Here is a 26,968-nt window from a genome sequence, read left to right on the forward strand (position 1 = left end):
ACAGTTCCAGATATAGTAACATTTGGTGTGGGATACAGTAGCCATTTCAGCGCGAGAGGTAGGCTATAGTTAGGCTACTGAAATGCTTCAGCTCCACAGCAGTTCCGTCCAAATTTATCCTTCCCGATCTGTCAAAAAGGGCCAATAAAATGGTTCCTATAGTATAATATAATGTAGACCTAATATAATATAATTATATTTACACTACTTTGACCTTTTAAAAAACCAAAGCTATTAAAAGGAGTGGACGCGCGCCTCTTGTATAAATTCTTCCTGTGTCTGGCCCCTCGACCCCCGGCCGTCGTGCTGCTGCGCCCCGCTGTCTCCGCTTTGTTTGTTCAGTTTCCAGGTTGATTGTATTTGTTAATTAGTTGCTAACAACATGGTAATGTAGGTTTGATGGATAGCCATGTCACTAGCATTCAGGTCCACACTATCCGGAGCCCAAGCAGGTCTCAGGCCGGGCTCCCCGTGTCAGCCTTCTGATTTGTTGGCCTAATGAAGCTATAGAGGACGCTCGGTCTTGCCTCAGCTGCACCAGAAATAACTAATGTGTCATTAAAGTAATCCGATAAACAATGAGGGCATTAATAACATTATTTTAAAGTTCATCATCATTTAGCCTACCACAATAGAGAGCGAGACCCCGGGGTGAACTCTGTTTGGGCCCACTTAAAAGGGGTCATGGTGGCTCATTTTTTAAACGTCGCTGGCACTGCTATAGTGTATTTACAGTAGACAAACAGAACGGGATTTATTTGGGAGGGCGGGGGTGCTGGCTAACATGAGATTCCAGTCGAGGAATGCTTATCTCGGCCGAGTTTAACAAAGCCCTACTGGAGCCTATTATTTGATTATTTATACTCCCCTTTTCGTAATGTCTGCTTTTAATTTAGAGTTTTACTTCTCCGACCCCAGAGACATAATTATATACATTTTTTCTTTCCAAGTAACAGAGGGGCTCGCAGAACTTCAGCCTGCAAGGAGTCTGGACTTCTCTACCAATTTAAAACAGAGGTGGAAGATTTAATGCAATCCAAAAGTGTTAGCTAAATGGAATACCCTACTTGCTGAAAGCATGAAGTGTTCTTATGTTTATGTTAACAGTTGTCTCATAACGCAATGCTCATTATTCATTGGAAACATTTCAATTTAGCCTACTTTCCATGTTGTGTATAGATCATCAGCAGAAAATCTACTAGATAGGCTACATAATGTAGACCATGTGCAAAGGTAAGAATTTATAATGCGGATGACATGACCAATTGGCGTATTAAGGCGTATAGGCCTATTAGAAAGGTTATGCAAACATTCAATTAAGCCTATATTTAAAACACATATAAACCTGGCCATTCAAAAATTGAAATGAAACAACATTAGATAGTAGATATTATATAATTAATGTCCATCAACTCATGCGCTTTTGCGCGTGCCATTAGGCCTACTCGAAACCGCAGTTCGAAGAAACCTCAAACACCGCTCCACAGCTGCTGGTTTGCTGGAATTCAGTCTGGATATTTTACATTGCACCATGGGTAGTGTGGTTTTACGATGTTCTATGTTAAACGTACCATAATGGGAAATGGACTGCCTGAAAACTACAGTGCTCACAGCTGCATGCCCTATCAATCACAGTGGCGTCACCGTTGTTTAGTCGCTCAGGGGGCTTCTAGTAGGCTAGAAGACCCCTGCCTGATGCGCTCATAGGCTACAGAAGTGGTGGGCTTTGCAGTGTGTGAAGGCAAGTGTCACCATGGTCAACCTTATATGGGGAGGATCTTAAACCTGCGTGGCTGCATAAATCATATAATTCAAGATGAAGACGTGATCATAGCGCATTCGGCATCGCAATACCATTAAGTTCTGACGCGCACGATAGAACCTTGGACGCCGGGCACCGCTGCAGAGGTGGTAGACACAGGCGGGGGCTGGAGCCGAACACGGACAAATATATTTTATGCTATTAATAAAACTGATCACAATGAAGCGAAGAAAGATTGTGGTTGCGGCAGGCTTCTGCCTTTCCTTCTTCCTCGGTACGCTGATGAATTTGCTGTACATACCAGGGTTCGAGCACCATCAGAACCACGACAATAGAGTACATCGGTACTACCACGAAAAACAGCAGCGGGTTACAGGCGATTCACAGCTTCACGTCGGCGAGTCAGTCACTAAAGCTGTGGCCGAGTCCAATAGTAAATACGCTGCGGGAAGCAGGCATCACCAGGACCTATTACTGCAGATACGAGAGAGATTTGATGAGGTTGTGCGGTACCGTCGGCGCCAAGCACATGGGTCTGGGACCGGGGACCCAGTCCGCCCGCTGGAGAGAAGGAGGCTCATGGATTCAGAGCCAGGGGACAATTGGGACCCTATCAAAGTCATTGAGCGAACCGAAAACCGACAGACGCATTTTCAAAATCGGCTTTCACCTTCCACACACACGCAGACCAAATCACGGAAAGATTTCACTATGAATTCGAGGAGCATTAACGGTACACCGATGCTTGGCTGTAGCAGCATAGACAACGTGACCAATGTTCAGTACCTCGGCTCAGGCTACACAAAGGCTGTCTACAAGGCGGCTCTCAACAACAGCTTGTCGGTGGCTCTGAAATCGGTGGATTTCGGGGGACACGATATGGAAAATTGCGTAAAGAAATATGCTTCACCTGGAGACTGCTACAGACTGGCGTCCTTCAAAATAGTGAAAGAAATGACGCTGATGGAAAGGCTACAGCACCCCAACATTCTAAAGGTAATATATATATCTAGGCTAGCTAACAAATTGATGATGAATGGTTTCAAGTTTTTATATTCTAAATCTGTGTCTTGTAGCCTATTTCTGTAAATTATTAGCACAATTACTTATTGAGCTATATGCCTATTACACACATATTTAAGATGCAACCTATAAATGTTTTGTTGCCTATAGACCTACAACTATAGGCTATTTATCTGAAATCCATTAATTTAATTATAACATCATTATAACTAACAGTAGCAGTGGCCCTATAAATCATTTCAGTTTGACTCCAAATTTAACCCAATTTGCGCTTGTTATACATATCGAAGTTACAGTTAATAGCCATTTTGTCTTATACCAACAGCCAAACCATTAATCATTCTTCCCTAATGACTGAATAACCATAGGTGTGAAACTTTACTCTCAGCGTGTCAAAAGTGACACATGGGTTGAACACTTGGAACATTGGTGTGTATTCCATTTCCATGAGATTCCTTGAGAAATCAGTCCAGAGTGCGTGCAGTGAAAACAAAATAGCCAGCATGAAATAAGTGCACGATTGGCCTATTGATAATAGTGCTATTTGGATGATGTGTTGTGCGTTTAGTGGCTAAACAGTTGAATGAGCGCCATCGCTCCATTGTTACCCTGTTGATTAAATCCGATCAGCAGATTGCTGGATCTGCATGGCGCACGAGCCGGTGAGATGCCCGAGGCTTTGCCGCATTCTACCTTGTATTTATTTGCATTTAGACAAGTTCTGTGAACAAGAAAGAAGACCTTTTAATTAAATTATATTAAAGCTAGTCTTTCTACACATAGGCCCTTTTTGTTCGTATATTTTCAAAAAGCGCATGACAATGTTTTACAGCATCATTTAAATAAATGCATGCGTAAAGGACGATTTTACAATTCAGAAGGAGATAAGTCGGCCAAATGGCCTTATCAGTATCCACACTAATAATTGATAATTCATCTAGGCCAACAATATAGGTCTACAAGTAGTTATGCCTGTACACGTATCCCTAGAACATCCAAGTTGCAAGCCTTTATACTCACGAATGTCCCATTTTACAATAGCCTATAGGGCATATATTTGAAACATTTTATTCTAATGTTTCACATGTTTGGTTAATGCTTGAGAAAAATATAGGGCCTTGAGGTACTGGTTACGGTGGCATTTCTAGGCTACAGTATAGGCCTAAATTAGTGCTTGTAATATGCACCGCATGAGGCCCAATTAAAATATCCAAACGATGTTGTTGAGGGCACTTCATGCCTTCAATGCAACTTTTGCTGAATAGATAGATAAGTAGCCACCAAACGAGTGAAAAACGTGCCTTTATGTTCTGAAATAAAGTTTAGGATAGTTATTATAACCTAATAAATATGGGGTAATTTAAGGTAAAAAATTGTGATGCACTTTAACAAAGTAAAAAGTGGTATGTTTTCAAGATAGGCCTATGCTGTTTTTAGGTCGGTACAAAGGAACCAAGACAGCAGCCAAATAGTCTATACAGAATATTTATTAAAATACAATAAATGTAATCAATTATGCTCCCTAAAATAATGTTCTGGACAATATTATATGTCTGTGACCTTTTGATCAGAATTTCTACACATAAGTATTTTGTTAGCACATTCGAATGGGAAGTTATCTGTTTAAACGTTGATAAAACTAAATGTGTCACACTTATTTTGAATAAATTCTATCAGCTTTTACATATTTCTGTGCATGGTGAATGGAGAACAATTTTAAGATAAGAATGTATGATAACCAAGGATATAAGAGGCAATAATCAAGTGATGTACCCTTTATAAAGCTTTAATGGTAGCTTACTTTCTTATCAGGATTTAAATTGCATACAAGAAACAAATATCACACTCTTATGTGTAGTATTGTAAAGCACATATAATTGTCAAACAATGTTAAACCTACATTAAAATTGAATTAAAATACAAAATGAAAATATTAAACCAAGATGATAATGTACATTATATATATATATATATATATATATATATATATATATATATTTGACATGTATATACTTTTAGTAAGGCTATGGGAGGTTAGGCCTATGTCATTAAACGTATTGCAATAACTGGATGTGTATTTCAATTTGAATCGCATTAAATATTTGGTATATTTCACAATATTAACTCTATCAAAACTCTCATAAAAACTTGATGACCACTGAAATGATAACTTAACTATAACCAGAGATAATATTTTGACAACAGCATTGAAAAGAGGACTACTTTTACATGGGCTATTTTTCTTATACGTTATTACACATCCCGTGTCTTCTACTACAGTGTGTTAATACGTTTGGAGTTTTTCTAATCTTTTACTTGGTTTGTTCATTGATGGAAAGTTATTTTCTTTATATAAGTTCCATTGCGGAGTCAAGGGGGAGCAGAGCCAACAGCAGCGGCCCATCTCTCATCGCTGTCTTACTAGTCCATGTTGTGATAGTGTTCTTTCTAGGTACATATTTACATTGATATTGACTGTGATACTGGAGTCTTGGTTTGTGTGGGAGTGGACTGAGTCAGGGTCAGAGGTGACACACACATTCCCTGTGTCCACTCAGACTTTTCTGTCCATCATGCCGTAATGCGCGCACACACACACGCACACACGCACACACGCACGTACACACGCACACACGCACACACACACACACACACACACACACACACACACACACACACACACACACACACACACACACACACACACACACACACACACACACACACACACGTAGGCCTATCTATAAACATGTAGGTCTACACACACATGTACACGCTAGCATTGTGTGACTGGAAAGTGGACTTTGGCTTTATCCTACTCTCTCATCGTTGTCATAAGCAAATAATACCAAGATGATTTATTTCAGGATAAACATAAAAAATAACAAAATTCATTTTCTGGACGATATATTGAAGGATTACTGGAATTGCTTTAGAAATATGTTAACATAAACTGGATTTTGGTATGGGATTTCTCTCTCTAATTATAGGGAAAATATTATTAGTCGTTAATTCCTCTATGAGCATCAGGAATATGGAACAGCACACTGGCCTTAAGGCTAATACAGGCACTTTTTTGTGCACCAGGAAAAATGCCTGAATGACTTCTGGTAAAGTCTATTGACATGCTCCACTAGCTGTAGAAATTAATAATATATTAACTTTAAAACTGAATTACAGCCATATCTCACTTCCTAAAACTAATGTTTATTTTAGCCGACCTAGGTCCATATTAACTTGACTTACTAGAATCATAACTTATCTGTTTAACAATATTTTTAACATACATCTACCGTTATTTAGTATGTTTTGATATCACAAAGAGTAATTAATGTCCAGCTCTGCTGAGCCGATATATCCTGTTAGAGTGATGAAGTCTGGCTCTGTCTGAGCAAAACAGTCTACAGCACACTGTCTGGTTAGTGTCTGCCTCTGGCCAGTCCCTCAGTATGAGAGGAAAGACAGAGGCCCATGCTTTCTCTCACTGGAGAGAGTGGGATCTTATTGGACAGTCACCCCTTAAACTACCACAGATGGGATCAGAGGTAGAAACCAAAGCAGTTCATCTCTGTTCTCCTAACTCAGCACACTTGTGGTGTCAATAGCCATGTTGACTGATACTGCTTGTCCAGGGTAGATGGGGGACGGTCCTGGGGAGAGGGGAGGAGGGGTAGGTGACTGACTGGGATGTGAAATTGGAGGTGGATTGTGGACACGTCTTTTCACACCAGCACGCACGGCAGGCGTGGCCCACCTTTCTCTCCCCTCGTCCATGTTAGAGCGAGTGTGAACAAGATGAATCTGAGCTGATCAGAGTGTAAGATAACGACAGGGGCTGCCGGCCTGCCTGCCTGGGCTGAGTGTGTGTAGGGTGAGAGAGGGAAAGAGGGGAGGAGGAGAGGGAGGTGGAAGGGTAAGGGTTATCCTTCAGAGAAATGGTGTGTGTGTGCGAGTGTGTGTGTGTGTGTGTCAGCGTACGCACACTTGTATGTGTGTGTGGTGGATACCGATGATCTGAGAGTGGTGGGACCTCTGGGCTGCTGCAGAGGTCTGGGCCTGTTTCTGGCTGTGTAGTTGGATTATATTTACACGAGCGTGTCATTCTGTCAGCCTCTCCCTCTCTCCCCCAGGGCCTGTTCAGTAGATCTCCTCCATTAGTTGGGGAATCAGTAACCAGGTTGTGTTAATGTGAAAGCTGGGTGTCCCGGGCCACAGAGGCCCTGGGGTCAGTTTGAGGATGAGGGGGGTGGGGGGAAAGCAGAGGGGGCGTGAGCTGGAGACAGAGTTGCAATTAAGCCAGGGTTAACACTTTAACCTCCGACTTCCACGGGAAGGAAGCTGGGGGGGAAAAGGAACGCCACAGAGATGTGGTCCCAGTCCTCCTCTGCCTGCTCTGCCTCTCTCAGCTCTCAGCCCTGTTTCTGATCAACCCCTGCTGTGGGTCTGGGTCTATTGGGGCTCAGCAGCCCTGCATCCCCTGCACTCTGCAGGGAGAGCAGGGTGTCCCCAAGACTCCCAGACCATCACCACATAAGCACAAGCCATGTCTGCTTCTCTTCCTGTTCTGAATCTTTCAAAGAATATACAATACATACATGTCATCACTTCAAAGTAATAGATGAAGTAAAGTAAAGATAAGATACGTTTAGAAGTGCTCACAGAATATCTATGGGTATCTCCCCAGTTTTAAAACAGACACATGAAAAATGATTTGATTGGATGAAGATCAATTTGTGTGGAACACTATTTGATAGGGCCAGCGAGTCTCCCACATCATTCGCTAGTTAAAGTTAAAATTAAAGTTAAAGTTAGTTATAGTTAAAGCTCTGTAACTTCTTCCCTTTCTTTTCCTCAGCTCCTGTTAACGGGTAATCTGAAGTTCAGGTATTGATTTGTGCCTAGAGAAACCCTTTGATGTGTTTAAGGAGGACATGAGAAGATGAAGATAACTCCAGAGTATTGGAGTAAATTCTTTCTGCAAAACGCCTTGTGTGCAGCCCTCTCTGTCCTCTCCCTGACACCGTTTGAAATGCTGTTTATTTTACTGAACGGCTGGAGAAAACAAGCTGATGAGAGTTCTAACTCAACAAACTTGTTCATATTTCAATATGCTTCCTTCTCTATATTTCACTGAGATGTAAGGCACCAAAAACATATTTCTGTCAATTTTACAATCATCAAAAGAGTGCAAAGGGAACGGTCAAAATTTACACAATTGTTACCCGGAGGAAAATGGGGGGAGGGTCATGCTTTTTCAATTTCAGTCAGGGGGAATATTTAGTATTTTTTTATTTAGTCTAGGGAAGGGTCATGTAATTTGTATTGCTCAGGGTTTGAGAATTAGTTGCTTATTGTAGAATCTCGATGTGTGCCCGATGATGCCCCTCATCCCTGATTCTCTGCTGGGCGCGCAATATCAAGTGCGCCTAGTGTGGTCTCAATAAAACGATCCATAGCCTATAGTATAGTCTATAGGCCTAGGCTACACGAAGAGCATGCTCGGGGAAGCACAGGGCAAAGTTATATTTCTAAGAAAATGTACTTCCTTCCCGAGTTTTTGTGCTGCTGGGATGGTGTATATAAAACTAGGCTACACTGTATGACACACTGAAATGGATAGGCGTTCCCAATCATGAGACCTGGCCTGCCCTGATCTTGCTGATGTAAACCCTTTTGTGCTGCCTAACCAAAATGCAATATCTGTGCGCGTGGACTAGGCCTACTGATGTCCTGTTCAGTTTGAGAGGGAAAGCGCGAAGTGTAAGGGTTGGTGTGAGGTGTGACCCAGGTGCGGTGCAGGATAGACAGTAGGCAAGGATGGTGAAACAAGGATCTTTACTGGTGGTCCAAAAACCAGGATACAAAACGGACTATACACGATAACAAATGAGGAGCACATAGGTCTCAAAAAAACAGGTTGACAGCAAACAATATGAAATACTAACTCTGACTGGAAAACACAATGACACAGGGATAACACTTCTCGAGTACCTGTAACTCCGTCATGTGATCCGACACTGATACGTACTGCTTGACATAAAGGAACTAGCAGAGAAAACTGAGCAAGGGAACACAGGGAAGTGAGGGCATAAATACACAGGTGAATCAGATAGCCACAGGTGACACCAATAGGCAGATAATTAGTCCTGACTGTGAGTGAGGAGGTGCCTATGGTTGTCGGAGGATGACACCTAGTGGGTCGCTCCAGAACTGCGACCCACTCCTGTAACAGCGACCCCAACGGCCGGCCGTCCAGGCCCATGACCGGAACCGGCTTGGAGAGAGAGAGTAACGGAACGCTCCACCCTTGGGCCAGCCCCGCGTCTATCAGGTTTCCCGCGGCCCCAGATTCCACCAGTGCATGCGCCCGATGCGCAGCGCGGGCCCACTGAACCCTGACGGGGAGAAAAGTCGGGGCGTCTCTGGTGTTGGTGTTTCGGTTCCCGATACCAGCGAGCCCTCCCGTTTTCCCGGCTTCTCTGGGCATGAGTCGCCGTGGTGACCTGTGTGGCCGCAGTACCGGCAACGTCCCTGGGGCAGACGCCTCTGCCTCTCCATCCAGGACAAGCGCGCCGCACCCAGCTGCATAACCTCCTCCTGAGGCGTCTCCTCCCTGAATCGGCGGAAAGCCTCCGGGCTGATAGGGAGACGTGGATGCGAGCCTTGTGTCATGCCTCACTCGTACGCCCTCTCATGATGCCAATTGTCCACCCGCACCGAGAGGTCGACGAGGCCGTCCAGTTGCTCAGGCAGCTCCCTGAAGGAGAGTTTGTCCTTCATCCCCTCCGATAGCCCCTGCGCGTACAGGACGACCAGGGCGGCCTCCTCCCATCCTGCCTCTCGAGCCCGGGTCCGGAACTCCACGGAGTAGTCCGCCACCGAATGGTCACCCTGCCGACAAGCCATGAGCCGCCTCCCGGCCTCATGCCCCGATACCACCCGAGAGGTGTCGAACACCTTGCGTAACTCCCGGGTGAATTGGTAGGAGTCAGAGCACGCTGGAGTTTGGCTCTCCCACTCCGCGGTAGCCCAGGAAAGTGCCCGACCTGTCAACAGAGTGATAATGTAGGCCACCCATCCCTGCTCCGTCGGGAAGGAGGAGGGTTGCAGGCTGAACATCAGGGAACACTGGGTGAGGAATTCCCTGCAGCCCTCTGTACGTCCATTGTACCACTCCGGAGGTGGTAGGCGGGGTTCCCGCGATGTCGCAGGCGAGACTGGAGACGCCGCTGCCGCGGCTTCCGCTCCGCCGGCTGCCGGGGCTGGTCGGGTGTCCACCCGGCTCTGCACGGCGATCGTCAGCTGGCGGAGATTCTCGATGATCTGCTGCAGGCTACGGTCGGGCTGATCCAGCATGGCTCTCTGCGCTGCCAATGCGCTATGATACTGTGCTGCCGCCGCTGGGTCCATATTGGCAAAATTTTCTGTAAGGGTTGGTGTGAGGTGTGACCCAGGTGCGGTGCAGGATAGACAGTAGGCAGTAGGCAAGGATGGTGAAACAAGGATCTTTACTGGTGGTCCAAAAACCAGGATACAAAACAACGGGCTATACACGAAAACAAATGAGAAGCACATAGGTCTCCAAAAAACAGGCTGACAGCAAACAATACGAAATACTAACTCTGACTGGAAAAACACAATGACACAGGGAGAACACTTCTCGAGTGCCTGTAACTCCGTCACGTGATCCGACACTGATACGTACTGCTTGACATCAAGGAACTAGCAGAGAAAACTGAGCAAGGGAACACAGGGAAGTGAGGGCATAAATATGCAGGTGAATCAGATAGCCACAGGTGACACCAATAGGCAGATAATTAGTCCCGACTGTGAGTGAGGAGGTGTCTATGGTTGTCGGAGGATGACACCTAGTGGGTCATTCTGGAACTGCAACCCACTCCTGTAACAGCGTAGATGAGGAGGAGGACCGGAGGTAAGCTTGATACTGCTATAATTGATTTGAATAAAAACAATATGTTTCGTAGCCCATAATGAAGCTATTTATCAGAATGATTGACCTCACAATAAGCCATATTCAAGTAATTTACACAACGTACATTACTATGAAGCGGCAGCTGCGGGGATGGACAGCGCATGGGTGCTGAAATTAGGCTAATTTGAGAATGCCTAATTCATTTAAACGGTCTTCATCTTAATTTGACTTTAGGCTTCTAACAACAAGAGGGCTTTGTGTTGGAGCCTATTTCTTCCTATTCAAGAAATAAGAGATGGGCCTACTTGTTTGACAGATTAAATTATAGTCTACTATCCATAGATTTTGTCAACCAATTCCTTCAGTCACCATGCACTCCTTAAATATCTCAGTGTCACTGAAGAGCTTGGTCTGCTAAGTTAAAATCAGGGCTTGAATTGAGGGGGTATGTGAGGGTATTGTGGCTTTTGTTAAAGAAAATGGCTAAAAGCATAGGCCTACCCCTTGTTAGCTTAAGATTTAGATTTGTATTAATGGACCTGATTATATAAAGCGATCTATAACGACGCTTTAGTCCACAATGCTTTACGCTAAAGACAAGCTATAAATGCCGGGGAAAGTCGTACCTCCGATGCATTTGGGATATCTTTGGTTTGTCTCTATGACATTCAGAGGCTGCTCTACAACCTTCTACAGCCGAGGAGACAAAAATGTAACTTTGCTTTGGAAGTAATGTATGATTCTGTCACTATCAATTGATGTTCGACATTTCAACAGACTACTAAACAACATACAACAACATAAATCAGTCAGGAGCAAGCCAGGTAGCCTAAGAAGGAATGAAACTGAATTATTTAGGCTGTATTATTTTTACTTCAAGGCTATAGCCATTTAGGAAATCGATTGTGAAGCATTTGTGACATGCTACAGGCTGGCAGGAGTGCTCAGCATTTCAACAACACATAAACAACATGCCTATACATTTCGCATTTAGGCTGTATGTATTACTTAGAATTAAATAATAATGAAACAAAAAATGCCCTATTAGGCTATACAGTGCCTTTTGAATTCACTTTTAGAAACACGAGTTTGGCCAGTCTTTGGTTTGAGGATCATGCAGTGAGCTATGCATGCCTAGTTTGTTAATTTAGCCTAGCAGCTGCTCTTATATTCCCATGCCCTAATCACAGTCAACACAATGATAGTTTACCAAATACATATAGGCCTACCTGATGATATGCGGCTGCTGTGGTAAACAACAAATGCCTTTTTTTTTTCTAATTCATTGATGATCAGATATACACTGCTCAAAAACATAAAGGGAACACTAAAATAACACATCCTAGATCTGAATGAATGAAATAATCTTATTAAATACTTTTTTCTTTACATAGTTGAATGTGCTGACAACAAAATCACACAAAAATTATCAATGGAAATCAAATGTATCAACCCATGGAGGTCTGGATTTGGAGTCACCCTCAAAATTAAAGTGGAAAACCACAATACAGGCTGATCCAACTTTGATGTAATGTCCTTAAAACAAGTCAAAATGAGGCTCAGTAGTGTGTGTGGCCTCCACGTGCCTGTATGACCTCCCTACAACGCCTGGGCATGCTCCTGATGAGGTGACGGATGGTCTCCTCAGGGATCTCCTCCCAGACCTGGACTAAAGCATCCGCCAACTCCTGGACAGTCTGTGGTGCAACGTGGCGTTGGTGGATGGAGCGAGACATGATGTCCCAGATGTGCTCAATTGGATTCAGGTCTGGGGAACGGGCGGGCCAGTCCATAGCATCAATGCCTTCCTCTTGCAGGAACTGCTGACACACTCCAGCCACATGAGGTCTAGCATTGTCTTGCATTAGGAGGAACCCAGGGCCAACCGCACCAGCATATGGTCTCACAAGGGGTCTGAGGATCTCATCTCGGTACCTAATGGCAGTCAGGCTACCTCTGGCGAGCACATGGAGGGCTGTGCGGCCCCCCCAAAGAAATGCCACCCCACACCATGACTGACCCACCGCCAAACCGGTCATGCTGGAAGATGTTGCAGGCAGCAGAACGTTCTCCACGGCATCTCCAGACTCTGTCACGTCTGTCACATGTGCTCAGTGTGAACCTGCTTTCATCTGTGAAGAGCACAGTGCGCCAGTGGCGAATTTGCCAATCTTGGTGTTCTCTGGCAAATGCCAAACGTCCTGCACAGTGTTGGGCTGTAAGCACAACCCCCACCTGTGGACGTCGGGCCCTCATACCACCCTCATGGAGTCTGTTTCTGACCATTTGAGCAGACACATGCACATTTGTGGCCTGCTGGAGGTCATTTTGCAGGGCTCTGGCAATGCTCCTCCTGCTCCTCCTTGCACAAAGGCGGAGGTAGCAGTCCTGCTGCTGGGTTGTTGCCCTCCTACGGCCTCCTCCACGTCTCCTGATGTACTGGCCTGTCTCCTGGTAGCGCCTCCATGATCTGGACACTACGCTGACAGACACAGCAAACCTTCTTGCCACAGCTCGCATTGATGTGCCATCCTGGATGAGCTGCACTACCTGAGCCACTTGTGTGGGTTGTAGACTCCGTCTCATGCTACCACTAGAGTGAAAGCACCGCCAGCATTCAAAAGTGACCAAAACATCAGCCAGGAAGCATAGGAACTGAGAAGTGGTCTGTGGTCACCACCTGCAAAACCAGTCCTTTATTGGGGGTGTCTTGCTAATTGCCTATAATTTCCACCTGTTGTCTATTCCATTTGCACAACAGCATGTGGAATGTATTGTCAATCAGTGTTGCTTCCTAAGTGGACAGTTTGATTTCACAGAAGTGTGATTGACTTGGAGTTACATTGTGTTGTTTAAGTGTTCCCTTTATTTTTTTGAGCAGTGTACTTCAGTTGTAAAAGGTTCTGTTGCGCAAATTTTTTACAGTTGATAGACGACGTTAGCACTGTTCCAAACTTAGACTATCCTCTTTTTTAACAATAGCCTGTATAGAAATCAAAACATCTCCGGTGCTGCAGCATGCACTCATTCGTTGTCATGTGCTGTTGTGGTATAAAAATAATATTCAGCTTGTCTCCAGTCATGTAAAATGGCTTAGAATTGCATGAAATGCATTTATAAAAGGCCATTTTTCTCCGATCACAAATAAGTTTATAGATTCAGGCAGTGCTTTTATTGTAATGGATATATTTTCACCCCTACCCTTGTCCGCGGTGGTCTGCGAATCCACAACCTTCTGGCTACTTTGCCATTTAACGCTTACAAAACGAAGAACAGTTTCTAAAACTGCATACAGTGAGGGAAAAAAAGTATTTGATCCCTGGCTGATTTTGTACGTTTGCCCACTGACAAAGAAATTATCAGTCTATAATTTTAATGGTAGGTTTATTTGAACAGTGAGAGACAGAATAACAACAAAAAAATCCAGAAAAACGCATGTAAATTAAATTGATTTGCATTTTAATGAGGGAAATAAGTATTTGACCCCCTCTCAATCAGAAAGATTTCTGGCTCCCAGGTGTCTTTTATACAGGTAACGAGCTGAGATTAGGAGCACATTCTTAAAGGGAGTGCTCCTAATCTCAGTTTGTTACCTGTATAAAAGACACCTGTCTACAGAAGCAATCAATCAATCAGATTCCAAACTCTCCACCATGGTCAAGACCAAAGAGCTCTCCAAAGATGTCAGGGACAAGATTGTAGACCTACACAAGGCTGGAATGGGCTACAAGACCATCGCCAAGCAGCTTGGTGAGAAGGTGACAACAGTTGGTGCGATTATTCGCAAATGGAAGAAACACAAAACTGTCAATCTCCCTCGGCCTGGGGCTCCATGCAAGATCTCACCTCGTGGAGTTGCAATGATCATGAGAACGGTGAGGAATCAGCCCAGAACTACACGGGAGGATCTTGTCAATGATGTCAAGGCAGCTGGGACCATAGTCACCAAGAAAACAATTGGTAACACACTACGCTGTGAAGGACTGAAATCCTGCAGCGCCCGCAAGGTCCCCCTGCTCAAGAAAGCACATATACAGGCCCGTCTGAAGTTTGCCAATGAACATCTGAATGATTCAGAGGGGAACTGGGTGAAAGTGTTGTGGTCAGATGAGATCAAAATCGAGCTCTTTGGCATCAACTCAACTCGCCGTGTCTGGAGGAGGAGGAATGCTGCCTATGACCCCAAGAACACCATCCCCACCGTCAAACATGGAGGTGGAAACATTATGCTTTGGGGGTCTTTTTCTGCTAAGGGGACAGGACAACTTCACCGCATGAAAGGGACGATGGACGGGGCCATGTACCATAAAATCTTGGGTTAGAACCTCCTTCCCTCAGCCAGGGCATTGAAAATGGGTCGTGGATGGGTATTTGACCCAAAACACACGGCCAAGGCAACAAAGGAGTGGCTCAAGAAGAAGCACATTAAGGTCCTGGAGTGGCCTAGCCAGTCTCCAGACCTTAATTCCATAGAAAATCTGTGGAGGGAGCTGAAGGTTCGAGTTGCCAAACGTCAGCCTCAAAACCTTAATGACTTGGAGAAAATCTGCAAAGAGGAGTGGGACAAAATCCCTCCTGAGATGTGTGCAAACCTGGTGGCCAACTACAAGAAACGTCTGACCTCTGTGATTGCCAACAAGGGCAAAGCCTCAAATACTTATTTCCCTCATTAAAATATAAATCAATTTATAACATTTTTGACATGTGTTTTTCTGGAATTTTTTGTTGTTATTCTGTCTCTCACTGTTCAAATAAACCTACCATAAAAATTATAGACTGATCATTTCTTTGTCAGTGGGCAAACGTACAAAATCAGCAGGGGATCAAATACTTTTTTCCCTCACTGTACCTAAGGCTCTGGTCTGTCCTAGGAGTGAGGGTAAATGATAGGCATGTTCTTTTTCATTTTTTGCGTTCAGGGCCATCCATTTTCATTTCAGAGAGGTCCGATTTTCTCCAGGTATCCCTCATTATAAATAACGTACAGTCCCTAAGTTAGCAGTCATACGTCTTTGCTACCCGAACGCTCGCTCCCTAACTCTGTGTTTTCAACCCAATGAAGTCATGCAAATTATATAAGGGGAAAAATGTAATAAACGGAGTGTAATCATCGAAACTTAAAACTTTTAAACCCCTTTATGCACCCAAACTTATGGTTTTAACAATTTCACCCTCCTTTATTTAATGCATTATGAGTCTCAAATCCATTTAATGTACTAGGATCAATTCACATGGAAAAGAAAAATGACATTAGAGGTTTTTCTGCCAGTGGCACTTGGTCCAAGTCTCTGATTAAAACAAGGCATAACAAATTCAACCATTAACGTCATACGATACACACACACAACACACACACAGGCTTACACACAGGCTTACATCCGCGCACACACACACACACACACACACACACACAGGAGCGCTAAGTTAAACCCGTATACTCTACATGAATGCGCTTCACACATGGATTTGATAAATTCCACATGAATAATAATCAAAAGTATGTTCCTTATTACGTGATTTGTGAGTGAAATTAAAAGCTCTACTTTTTTATTGGGCCTACTACCTGACCTGGGCTTATAGTAAGTCCCCACCCAGCCCATAGCAGAGATCCAGAGAGAATCCTGTTCGTATGATAGAGGTGTTCTTGTTTGCCTGACACTCAGTCCTGCAGTGACCCTGTCCAACAGAATAGCAGCAGTGTGCTCTGGGCTCTGGCAGATGCTGGGGATTTCATCTCTGGACAAACATGTCCGCCCCGGGGCTGGTTTGATCGGGGGCCAGGAGGCCCTCGTTAAAGAAAGTGTGGTGAATGGGGTAACAGCCAGCTCGGCCTGCCCTGCCGGCCCCCACGTTTATTTACACATTAATAATGTCCCACACAGAAATGCTTTTGTGGAGCACTGATGCGTTGGCATATTATGACGGGTATAGCATATGTTCTCGACTATTTCATCTGCTTCTTGAGCGGGGCAACTGTTCCAGCAGAAGCACCCCCCCTTGGCTGCTTGACCCGTCTCACTCTGACCACAGCAGAACCTGCATGGATTCCTTCTCTTTGTCCAACTTCGTCTCTCACTTCTCTATATATCTCTATACAACTGTCTCAGTTGAAATGTTCATTCCCACTACCCTACATTTCGTTTAGTAAGAACAGAGAGACCTTCCTTCCTTCAACTTACTTCCTGTGTGTACAGCCAATTGGCCAGTGGGGTTAAACCCCAGGGTATGGCCTGTGTGAGTGTAACTGGTCCCTGGGCTGGTGTGTGTTTGTGGCCCTGGCCCTCGGTCCCCTCTTTGTTCCTGGTGAGGCCATACCTTGCCGTGCCATGCTGACTCACTCCTGCCTCTGGCCAGGAAAGGGGAGAACTGCCAGGGGATTGGCCAACTAGGCTTTGTTCCTAACGTGCCTGCCTTTTCACACTTACCTCACCTCACAGTTTCTCAGCCTTTTCACTGTAGGCCACACACTCGCATACTACATATACATCAATTCCAACAATGCACATAGATAAACCTCTTCTTACAGAAAGAACAGAGACATATCAAAACCCGAACTCACAACAGAATACTTAATAATCCCATTGAAAAACAACATTTTGCATGGAAAAACATTTCCCTAAAATAGTTCAGTGACGTAATGCCTTTCTCAGTAGAAAGACGCTAGCAAACTACCGATGTGAGTGACCTCTGAACTCCAGTCAGACAAAATGGCACCAGATTCAGAGCAAACACAAACACTGCCTCAACATACGTACAGCTGCTATCTCACTCAGGGCATGCTGAGTTGCCGATGAGTCTAGTCTGCCACGGAGGAACAACACTGCCCAAATGCAGTCATGTTCGCATAAGAATGCCTCTGCTGCACAATACCAACTACTTCAGCACTGGCTGCAGATGTGGTGCACGCACACAATCTGGGAGGGGAGTGGCACAACTGAATGCATTCAACCGAAATATGTCTTCCGCATTTAACCCAACCCCTCTGAATTTGAGGGAGATGGTGTGTGGTGATAATAGTCAATAATGTGAATTTAATCTCAAATAGCAAATATTTTTGTACACTCTGACCCAAGGAAAAGCTCCTCTGGCATTGCCAATGGCAATCTCACACACATGCAGGCAAATACGCACGCACACTCACATGCACACACAAACACACACACACACACACACACACACACACACACACACACACACACACACACACACACACACACACACACACACACACACACACACACACACACACACACACTAATGATGCACACACACTCCTTAAATACCTTTGAGTAATCAAGTGTTAGTCCTGTATTGCTTTGAGTAATCAAGTGATAGTCCTGCATTGCTATACCTGTTCTAAAAACACCATTCTTATTTTGCTGCAAAAATGCACTTTGGATTCATGTACTCAACAAAACACTGTTTACAGAGAGAAGTAAAGAGACTCTAGAAACTCCAAAACTCAACTCTATTCAACTGAACTCAATTCAAACATGCATTCTCACTGCACAAGGAAAATGTTGAATTGGACTTATCCTGGAGGCCTGAATAAAGCTCTAGAAGTCTACACTTACATTCCATTACATTTTCGTAATTTAGCAGATGCTCTTATCCAGAACGACTTACAGTTAGTGCATTCATCTTAAGATAGCTAGGATGAGACAACCACATATCTCAGTCATAGTGTACATTTTTCCTCAATAAAGTAGTCATCAGCTAAGTTAGTGCTGGTAGGAAAAGACAAGTGCGAGTGTTAGTGCAAAGTAGGCAAGGGTGTAGTCTTTTCCATGTGTTTCTCATGCAGCACCCATGGGTGGGGTGAGGGGGCACTCTGCCAGCCTTGCCCACAGGCCCTTCCTTTCCTCCCACAGGGTTGGCACCCACTGGACACCTCACATTTCCCATCACACACCACTGCTATAAATGTCCGCATCGCTCTTCACAGATGCATCAAAATTGCTAACAAACATTAGTCAGACTCCAAGTGTATGAAGCCTTTACTTTACTCTCTGACACGCTACATTCTCACATCATTCACTTGTGAAGCATTTTATTAACCAAAAAACAACATGCAATGCCACCTTCTCTGTTTTGCATAGTCAGTGTTTTCCCTTGATTCGGTTAGGAGGGTATGGTTGACAGCGATGTTGGTTGCTTAGCTTTTAGATTGAATTTCATGCCCTCTAATTTCAAACGACTTCTTCTGGCACAAATGATCTTACGTAAATGTTTCTGCAAGCAAAGGGCCAGCCAGATTCTCTAGGAGACTGTTGCCATGGTAATGCAGAGTAGAGTAAACAACTGGAATCGACCAAAAGAAACATTAATCAGTGCCAAAGCTATCTCATGTCTCATTACCTTTTCAGAATCAGAATGCATGCAACCAACATACAGGAATTCAATCTTCTGATAGAGATTGTTTGCAGTTGACCGCTCAGATTTATACCATGTACAGTATGTATAGATAAATAACCAGTGTATCTATTTGTCCCCCTCCAGTTGTATGGTTACTGCTACCAGGACAGCAATGACATCCAGGACACAGTGACAGCCATTACAGAGCTCGGTAGTCCTCTGGAGATGATCCAACTACTGCAGACTTCCTGGGAGGAACGCTTCAGGGTGAGTGTTACAACACACACATTTCACTTCAAGCACTACCAGTATTTCATCAAATGCCACATTGACATTAACACTTCTCTTGTGAACTTCTTGTACTTTTCTCTCTCTCACTGAACAGAGTGCAACATGTATGAGTCAGCGGAATAGGCTGAATGCTGGTTGGGGTTACTGAGGGTGGATGGCATGCATGAGTTACCTTACTGAGCCTCCTGTGACTCAAACCCATTACAGGCTGTCTGAGTGCAGAGCGAATTGGCTGGCTTGACTTGGTTTATAGGGACACTACAGGTATAGGAGATGGTATTTCCAGAGCCTGCCCAGTTTCCTGCCTCCCTAGCTTGGCAGCATGGGCCAGTGTGCCACTGGGCCGCGTCTGCCGATCACTATCGCCACACTCTAATTATTCCCTATTGCTTCCTGTGGCCTGGGAGTGTCCACCCGCCTGCCGCACAGAGGATGGAAGAGCTCCAGTGCATGAAATCACCAGCAAGCTCTCTACCTCTATACCTTCCCTCACTGGCAAGACTGGAGGAGATTCACTGAGACAGTCTTATAGACAAATACTTATTTACAATGACGGCCTACACCGGCCAAACCCAGACGACGCTGGGACAATTGTGCGCCGCCCTATGGGACTCCCAATCACGGCCAGTTGTGATACAGCCTGGAATCGAACCAGGGGGTCTGTAGTGACGCCTCAAGCACTGAAATGCAGTGCCTTAGACCGCTGCGCCACTCGGGAGCCCATGAATACGGGGCGGGAAAGTTCAGTTGAGATTGTTTGCCAAATTCCAAATCAACCTATAGCTGTAGGTACTTATGGATCTGAAAGGAATGGATAGATATATAAAAACATAGAATGAATAGATATATAAAAACATAGAATGAATAGATATATAAAATGTGGTATTAGCTTCACCTTGCCCTCTGATAGGCCTTGGGCTTCCTTAACTGCCTTAGGCTTCCATATCATTTACATCTATCCAATCCTTTCAGATTTTAGTAAGTGCCTGGGGGGTAGGGACTAGGGTGTAGCGGCTAGGGGTAGATTTGGAACTGGGCATGGGGGAGTTAGTTGTAGTGTTCCCAATGTAACCATTGACACATGCACAGCTCAACACGTCCTTGGATGTGTCATCACTGTCATTTATAACACTACACACTACATCCATCTACATGTCATCACACTAGTCTATGACCTCCAAAAGCATCATTTGTTTCATCCCTTAATCAACACTGTATTTGTGGAGGAGAGGCGGACTTTAGCCCTTTCCTGCAGTTAATGACCTAGTTGCCTCATGGGTGGAATGCTATTAATATTTTTCATAATTTCATAATTAATAAACATATTTGTTTTTAAATGCCCAAAATCCGGTGTTTCTATGTCAAACGGTTTTGTTATATTTCAGTCTTCTGTGATGTATATAAAGTGTAAAATTGGGATGCAAACTAAAAAATTTAATACATTTCAACTCTATATCTGACATGGTACAGGTATCTTCTTTTTAAGCCCATAATAATGTGTTTGAGGTGTATACTTTTGTTTCAAAGTATATTTGTTTAAGACTAGTGAAACACTCTGTGTGACAATGATTTAGCCCACTGCAGTAAAAGGTTAACCAAAGTCAGAGCTGCCTCCCTTGCGGAGTTCCATAGTGTAGTTAGACACATCAAATACCTCAGCCTTCTGGTAAATAAATTGAGGTAACTTTCCACTGATTTCCTGGGCCTGGAATGATAGCCAGAAATGTTTCTAAGCCGCTGAAGTAAAAGTGAAATAAATTCCCCCTTTTAAACAGCGACCATGAAATACCTGCTTTTAAAGACTTCTTCCTAGTGCTTGTTCCTTTTTGTAAGTAGGATAGCAACAGCATTCAAATAACTTTCATTTGCACATAAAAATCTGTTGCTTTTCTCCAAATGGCTCTGTAAATGTCTTTGCGGTTCACTCACTGGGTTTGAGGCTCAGTGCGAAAAGGCTTTGTCTACCTTTGAGAGAAACTATTGCATAAAAAAAAAAGATGTCTTGGTTTTTGTCTGTGTAACTCGATTTTACCGTAATGCAATATCAGAGCATTAGGTTAGAAAAATGTAATGAGATTATCATTTACATTTTTTTACTTAAAGGTGCAATATGCAGAAATGCTCCGCCATTTCCTGGTTGCTACAATTCTAATAGTTTGCCTAATTTCAGTTTATGTGACAAAACAAGCAATGTAGTGAATCATTGGACCATCTAAACCGCTGTGAAATATCCTTTCAATAACCCCAAATATTGTATTTTCAGCTGTTTGAAGCTGGTGTACAAAACCAAAAGTAAAAGATGCAAAAATGAAACTTAAGAACAGACAGCATAGATATAGCACACATAGAACAGATCTACAACTTCTTAGACTTGCTTTCAATGAGAATGACAGCTCTATAACTGACATTTCTATGTGAATTTGGTCCAGTCGCCCAAAAAGTTAGATACTGCGGTATCACCACATACTATCTCTGGATCTTGATGTGTGTGTTCGTGGAGGCATCAGTGTGTGCTGTTTTTGGTTGCTCCTTTGTTTCCCCACAACATGTGTCAGGTATCTCTTCCTCTTACATTTACATTTTATGTCATTTAGCAGACGCTCTTATCCAGAGCGTCTTCCAATTAGTGAGTGCATATATTTTTCATATTGGCCCCCCGTGTGAACTCTTCTCACCCAAGATCCTTCCCTTGAAATGTGGAGTGCAAAATGAAAGAAAAATATGCTTTTTCTCTGAGTATTTGCAATTCGTATGAGACATTAATAGACTCTAGGGAGGCCCGCTGTAAACCCACTGAATTTCAAACGCTCCATTTACCGTAAGTCTGTAGCCATTTCCTGTGAGCGTTGATAAAGGCTTTGATGGCCTCGGCCTGCAGCCCTTGTCAGTGAGACAGACACACCCATATCCCCCTTAGCCCCTCCCCCTTCTTCACCAACTACTCCCACCCAGCAGTCTATCTGTCAACCTTCAGGTCAGGCTCATTTACATGTATGTATATTATTAACTAATGGCTGAATTCAATCAAACCCGTATTGCAGATTTACAATAAACAGTAGTACTTTTTCCCATGGTCAAACAAAATTAGTTTTGGGTACTAAAAAAACCTATGACTATCAATCAAATCAATCATTTTATAAAATCTGACTACGAGAAGTTTGTAAACAAAGACACTGCAACAATCCTATGACTAGTCTGATTACATTCCAGCTTTAGCCTCATCATTGTACACAGGGAAGGACCCACATTGATATGTGGACTATGACCCAGCATTTAAGCATAGTGTGACATAGTATTGCATCCCTCCAGCACTACTCTTCCTTCACTAGGGTAAGAAAAAGACTCCTCCAGCCCCTAACTCACGCCTCAGTGCTCTGTGTCTGACCTCTCCCACTCACTAATAATCCACAGTACATTCAAAACAGATTTTGTCTCGCCTGAAAAGAAATGAGCTGTTCAGCTCCTCCTCTTCACCTCTTTTCTCTCTCTCCGTCTCACTCCCCCTCTCTGTTTGGTTTATAGTTGTCACGTTCGTTGTGTAAAGGATCGGACCAAGGTGCAGCGTGGTATGCGTACATAGTCGTTTATTTTAATAAACACCAACAAAATAACAAAATCCAACAGACCGTGAAGTTCAAGAGGCTAAACATCAAACATGCCAAACAGAAACAAGATCCCACAACATAGGTAGGCAAAATGGCTGCCTAAGTATGATCCCAATCAGAGACAACGATCGACAGCTGCCTCTGATTGGGAACCACACCCGGAAATAGATACACTAGAATGTATCCAAATCACACCCTGACCTAACCAAACAGAGAATACAGGTGATCTCTAAGGTCAGGGCGTGACAATAGTATGTCTTCTATAGGTCTCAAGTCCCCCTTTCACACGTCCTCTTGCCACTCTCAGCCCTTACCCTTGCCCCCTGGACACACACAATGAGAGAGGGACACACATATACAGACACAGACACAGACACACACATGGTCCTCTCAGGGATTTATGAGTGTACATGGAGGACAGGGAGTGGGTTGCTCTCAGTCAACTTGTCCCCAAAGAGAACAATACAATGGAAAACAAACCTGTATTGTCACAATACGTTACGAAAGTCATGTCATGTGTTGGCATCACTTGATCATTGTCTGGAGACCTTTGGATTTAGAGAATTACCACATAAAGAGTGCAGTTGCTTGCATAAACGATTAGTTGAATGGGTTGCAAACTATGTGATGTAAACGTGTGTTAACGTTTGATTTCGCTCTCTCTTCCCCTCTCTCTTTATCTCTCTCTCTCCTCTCTCTCTGCTGTAGATCTGTCTGAGTCTGGTGCGTCTTCTCCACTTCCTGGCCCACTCTCCTCTGGGCTCTGTTACCCTGCTGGACTTCAGACCACGCCAGTTTGTCCTGGTGGCGGGGGAGCTCAAAGTCACCGACCTGGACGACGCCAGCACCGAGGAGGCCCCATGCTCACCCTCCTCCACCTCAGATTGCGTCATGGAGTTTCCCGCCCGTAACTTCACCCTCCCCTGCAGCAGAGGGCGCTGCCTGGGCATCAACGAGAAGCGCAACCTCTACAATGCCTACAGGTGAGGAGCAAGCTTTGGCCATTTGACAGAAGAATCAAGACCCCCCCCCATTTTAGAGGGTCATCTAATTAGTTCAGCGAAGGCTGGTGGGGAGGGAGAAATCCGAGGATGGGTTGGGTCCATTGCATTTCAGCCATGACAATGAGTTTCTCCTCCGATTTTAAGGGACACCAGCCTCCTCTGAATTAGTTACGTCATCGTATGATAAAAATAATTATCCAGTCAGATAAACACTCCAAACAGCTCACCCGACCGCTCGGAGGTGTCTGCATGGTCCTAAAGCACACCGGTGCCTCGTTTTGTATCACATTCCAATGATAAAACTGTGGGGGACAAAAATGCAATTTCATGTCCCTGATGAGAGTGGATTTGTTGGAGTCAAAGGATTCTTGGCTGTGGTGTTTGAAAGTGCGTTGGTTTTGATTTCCAGGTTTTTTTTCACCTACCTGCTGCCGCACAGTGCCCCGCCCACTCTAAGACCCTTACTGGACAAGATAGTTAACTCCACAGGTGAGTGCCCACTGCGCACAGACATCAGTTTGGCTTAATTTTTTTGTATATACATTTCATTGAGTTGTCAACTAACGTGAACTTTGAACCATGTCATTGGATGGGTGAACAAAATACCCCAAATCCTGAAATTCCTGTACATTGATGACTTTTTGCAAATCCAATCAGTTTTCCACATTGCTTCAACTTCATCACATGTACTTTTTGTTGTTGAAATGACGTGGAAACAACCTTGATTCAACCAGTTTGTGCCTAGTGGGTGTTTGTTCTCTCTCTCTTTCTAGTTCTCACTAGTTCCTCTTTGGCTTAGGGATGAAGCCACTTTAGCTACCAGTATACCTAGACTGTCTCAGTGCTGTCAACGTTATCTGCTTAAGCTGGATCCCCTTCTATCCACCCTGCCCTCTCTTTTTCTCTCTCTCCCTTTCTCTTTGCTTCCCCCTCTCTCTACCCTTCCCTCTTCCATTCTCCCCTCCCTCCCTCCACTCCTCCCTATCTGGCTTGTCATCAGGTTGATGGTATGTCAGCCGGGTGTTTGAGATCTGTTTTTCTGGGACACAACAGGCCGTGAAGGCGCGGGCCACGTGGGCGGGTGGTGTGTGTGTCTGTCTGTGTGCATGTGTGTGCATCTGTGTGTGTGTTTTAGTGTGTATGTGTGTGTGCGTGCGTGTGTGCATGCATCTGTGTGTGTGTGTGTGTGTGTGTGTGTGTGTGCGCAAACTGGGGGATGGGTCAGGTGATCTTATCTCTCCCAGTCAGACAGACAGCTTAACGACCTCTGAGCAGCTTGTCCTATAAGGCAGGGGTTCTCAAACATTTTGGGGCCAGGGACCCCTTTTGTGATAGCAAATTCATTAGGGAACCCCTCATAATCAGAACAACACTCGAGTGAGCTATTTCTTTTTGCATAAAATTATATTTACTAAGACTTTACTATGACTTTGGCAGTCCGTGGCCTGATGAACCAAGTCTCTGGCCCTGGGAAGGAACATTTAAAAGGCATGCCTCTTGGCATCGGAGAGATCATTTTTCAGTTTTAAAACACATTTCCTGCAATTCTACACATTTTGCTATGAGGCAGAGAGAAGACGTTGCAGTTTTATTTCAAGCTTAAATTACAGTGCATTTATTTTTTAAGGATTACAATAAGTATTGAGTTGAAAAATGTATAATTGGTGGAGTACTGTGGATACCAATATCCCTGTGAACCTCCCAGGCCCATGTTGCCCAGGGTTAAGAACATAAATTGTAGAGTAATATTACAATGTATTGTCTTGTATTACACCCTTTAAACTTATTCCATGTATCCCTCGGCCAAAATTGGTTTAATCTGTTGTTGTTAGTAGTATTTTTATTTTTTTTACAATGTAAAAAAAAGAAAATAGAGAGAGATTTCTTTAATATTTCAGATCTGGCCGCGGACCCCCTGCAGTACCTCCGCAGACCCCATTTTGAGAACCCCTGCTATAAGGATAGCCTACACTGCCCCATGTCTCTTGATGTTCAAAGACTGAGCTGGGCCTTTTTTGTTTGTGCTATTGTACACCAGTTTAAACCAGATGTGGTTAAATTGTATGCTTTAATGTCTGTAGAACAATGAGTCCTAACCTTTGTTATGTGGAATTTTGTTTGAAGGTGTAGAGTTTAAACTGTGTTGCACTATCTGAATGTTTCTTCCTGTGTTGGTTTCAGGAGAGCTGATATGGGGGATAGATGAGACGCTGCTTCAGTTGGAGGAAGTGTTGCACCTGTACAGAAATGGATTTTACCTACACAACCGCACACAGACGCACAGAGCAGGTACATATGCATGCAACCACACACACATACATACAGTACACATACACATGTGCACGCATGCACACACACACCCCCACCCACATACACACACGCACGTGCGCGCACACACGTACAGGCCCGCACGCACACACACTGTCATACCACAGCAAATCCAGTACATCACTCCTCTGTTCCCATGCATTCCTGTGTAAGATAACAGTCTAATGTAATTAAACCCAGCAGTGCATCCTACACACACACTGTGCTAGATATCAGCTCATATGGTAATATAGTTACATAACTGGCTGTCTCCCCTGGACTCTCTGTGTCCTAGACGACCCCTTTCCATTGGCTATATGTCTGGGCTCCTGGCATTTATCTGCTAGACTGACACACTAATGCCTGAGTCTGGGGTTGGAACCGCCACATAACAGACTGGAGGGCCCATGAAGATGGCCATATATGGGCTGGTGTGTGTGTGTATGTGTGTGTGTGTGTGTGTGTGTGTGTGTGTGTGTGTGTGTGTGTGTGTGTGTGTGTGTGTGTGTGTGTGTGTGTGTGTGTGTGTGTATAGGTGAGTACTCCTAGAGGCCCAGGGGGGTGAGGTAGGGAGAGAAAGAGGGCTCTGATCAGATATGCTCTGGACAAATGGAATGAGATTAAAAATATTACAATTTATATAACGGGAGTGAACTCAATGGGGGATGGGAAAGACTGACAGTGCTGC

The 26,968-nt window shown here is 44.2% G+C and overlaps 1 protein-coding gene across 1 annotated transcript in view; it reads left to right on the forward strand.

The window, feature by feature from the left end:
- Positions 1-1,957: 1,957 nt before the first annotated feature.
- The window catches only part of pkdcca (protein kinase domain containing, cytoplasmic a), a gene marked incomplete at its 5' end in the record, with an annotated part of 33,267 nt that continues 8,256 nt past the window's right edge, over positions 1,958-26,968 (forward strand). Inside the window, 5 exons of the mRNA XM_084153237.1 lie at positions 1,958-2,758; positions 19,218-19,340; positions 23,678-23,952; positions 24,383-24,462; positions 26,155-26,262. Of these exons, the coding sequence (XP_084009363.1) occupies positions 1,958-2,758; positions 19,218-19,340; positions 23,678-23,952; positions 24,383-24,462; positions 26,155-26,262 (1,387 nt within the window). The remainder of the gene's footprint in view (positions 2,759-19,217; positions 19,341-23,677; positions 23,953-24,382; positions 24,463-26,154; positions 26,263-26,968) is intronic.

This window comes from Coregonus lavaretus (genome assembly GCF_964263955.1).
Source record: "Coregonus lavaretus genome assembly, chromosome: 36".
Taxonomy (NCBI): Eukaryota; Metazoa; Chordata; class Actinopteri; order Salmoniformes; family Salmonidae; genus Coregonus; species Coregonus lavaretus.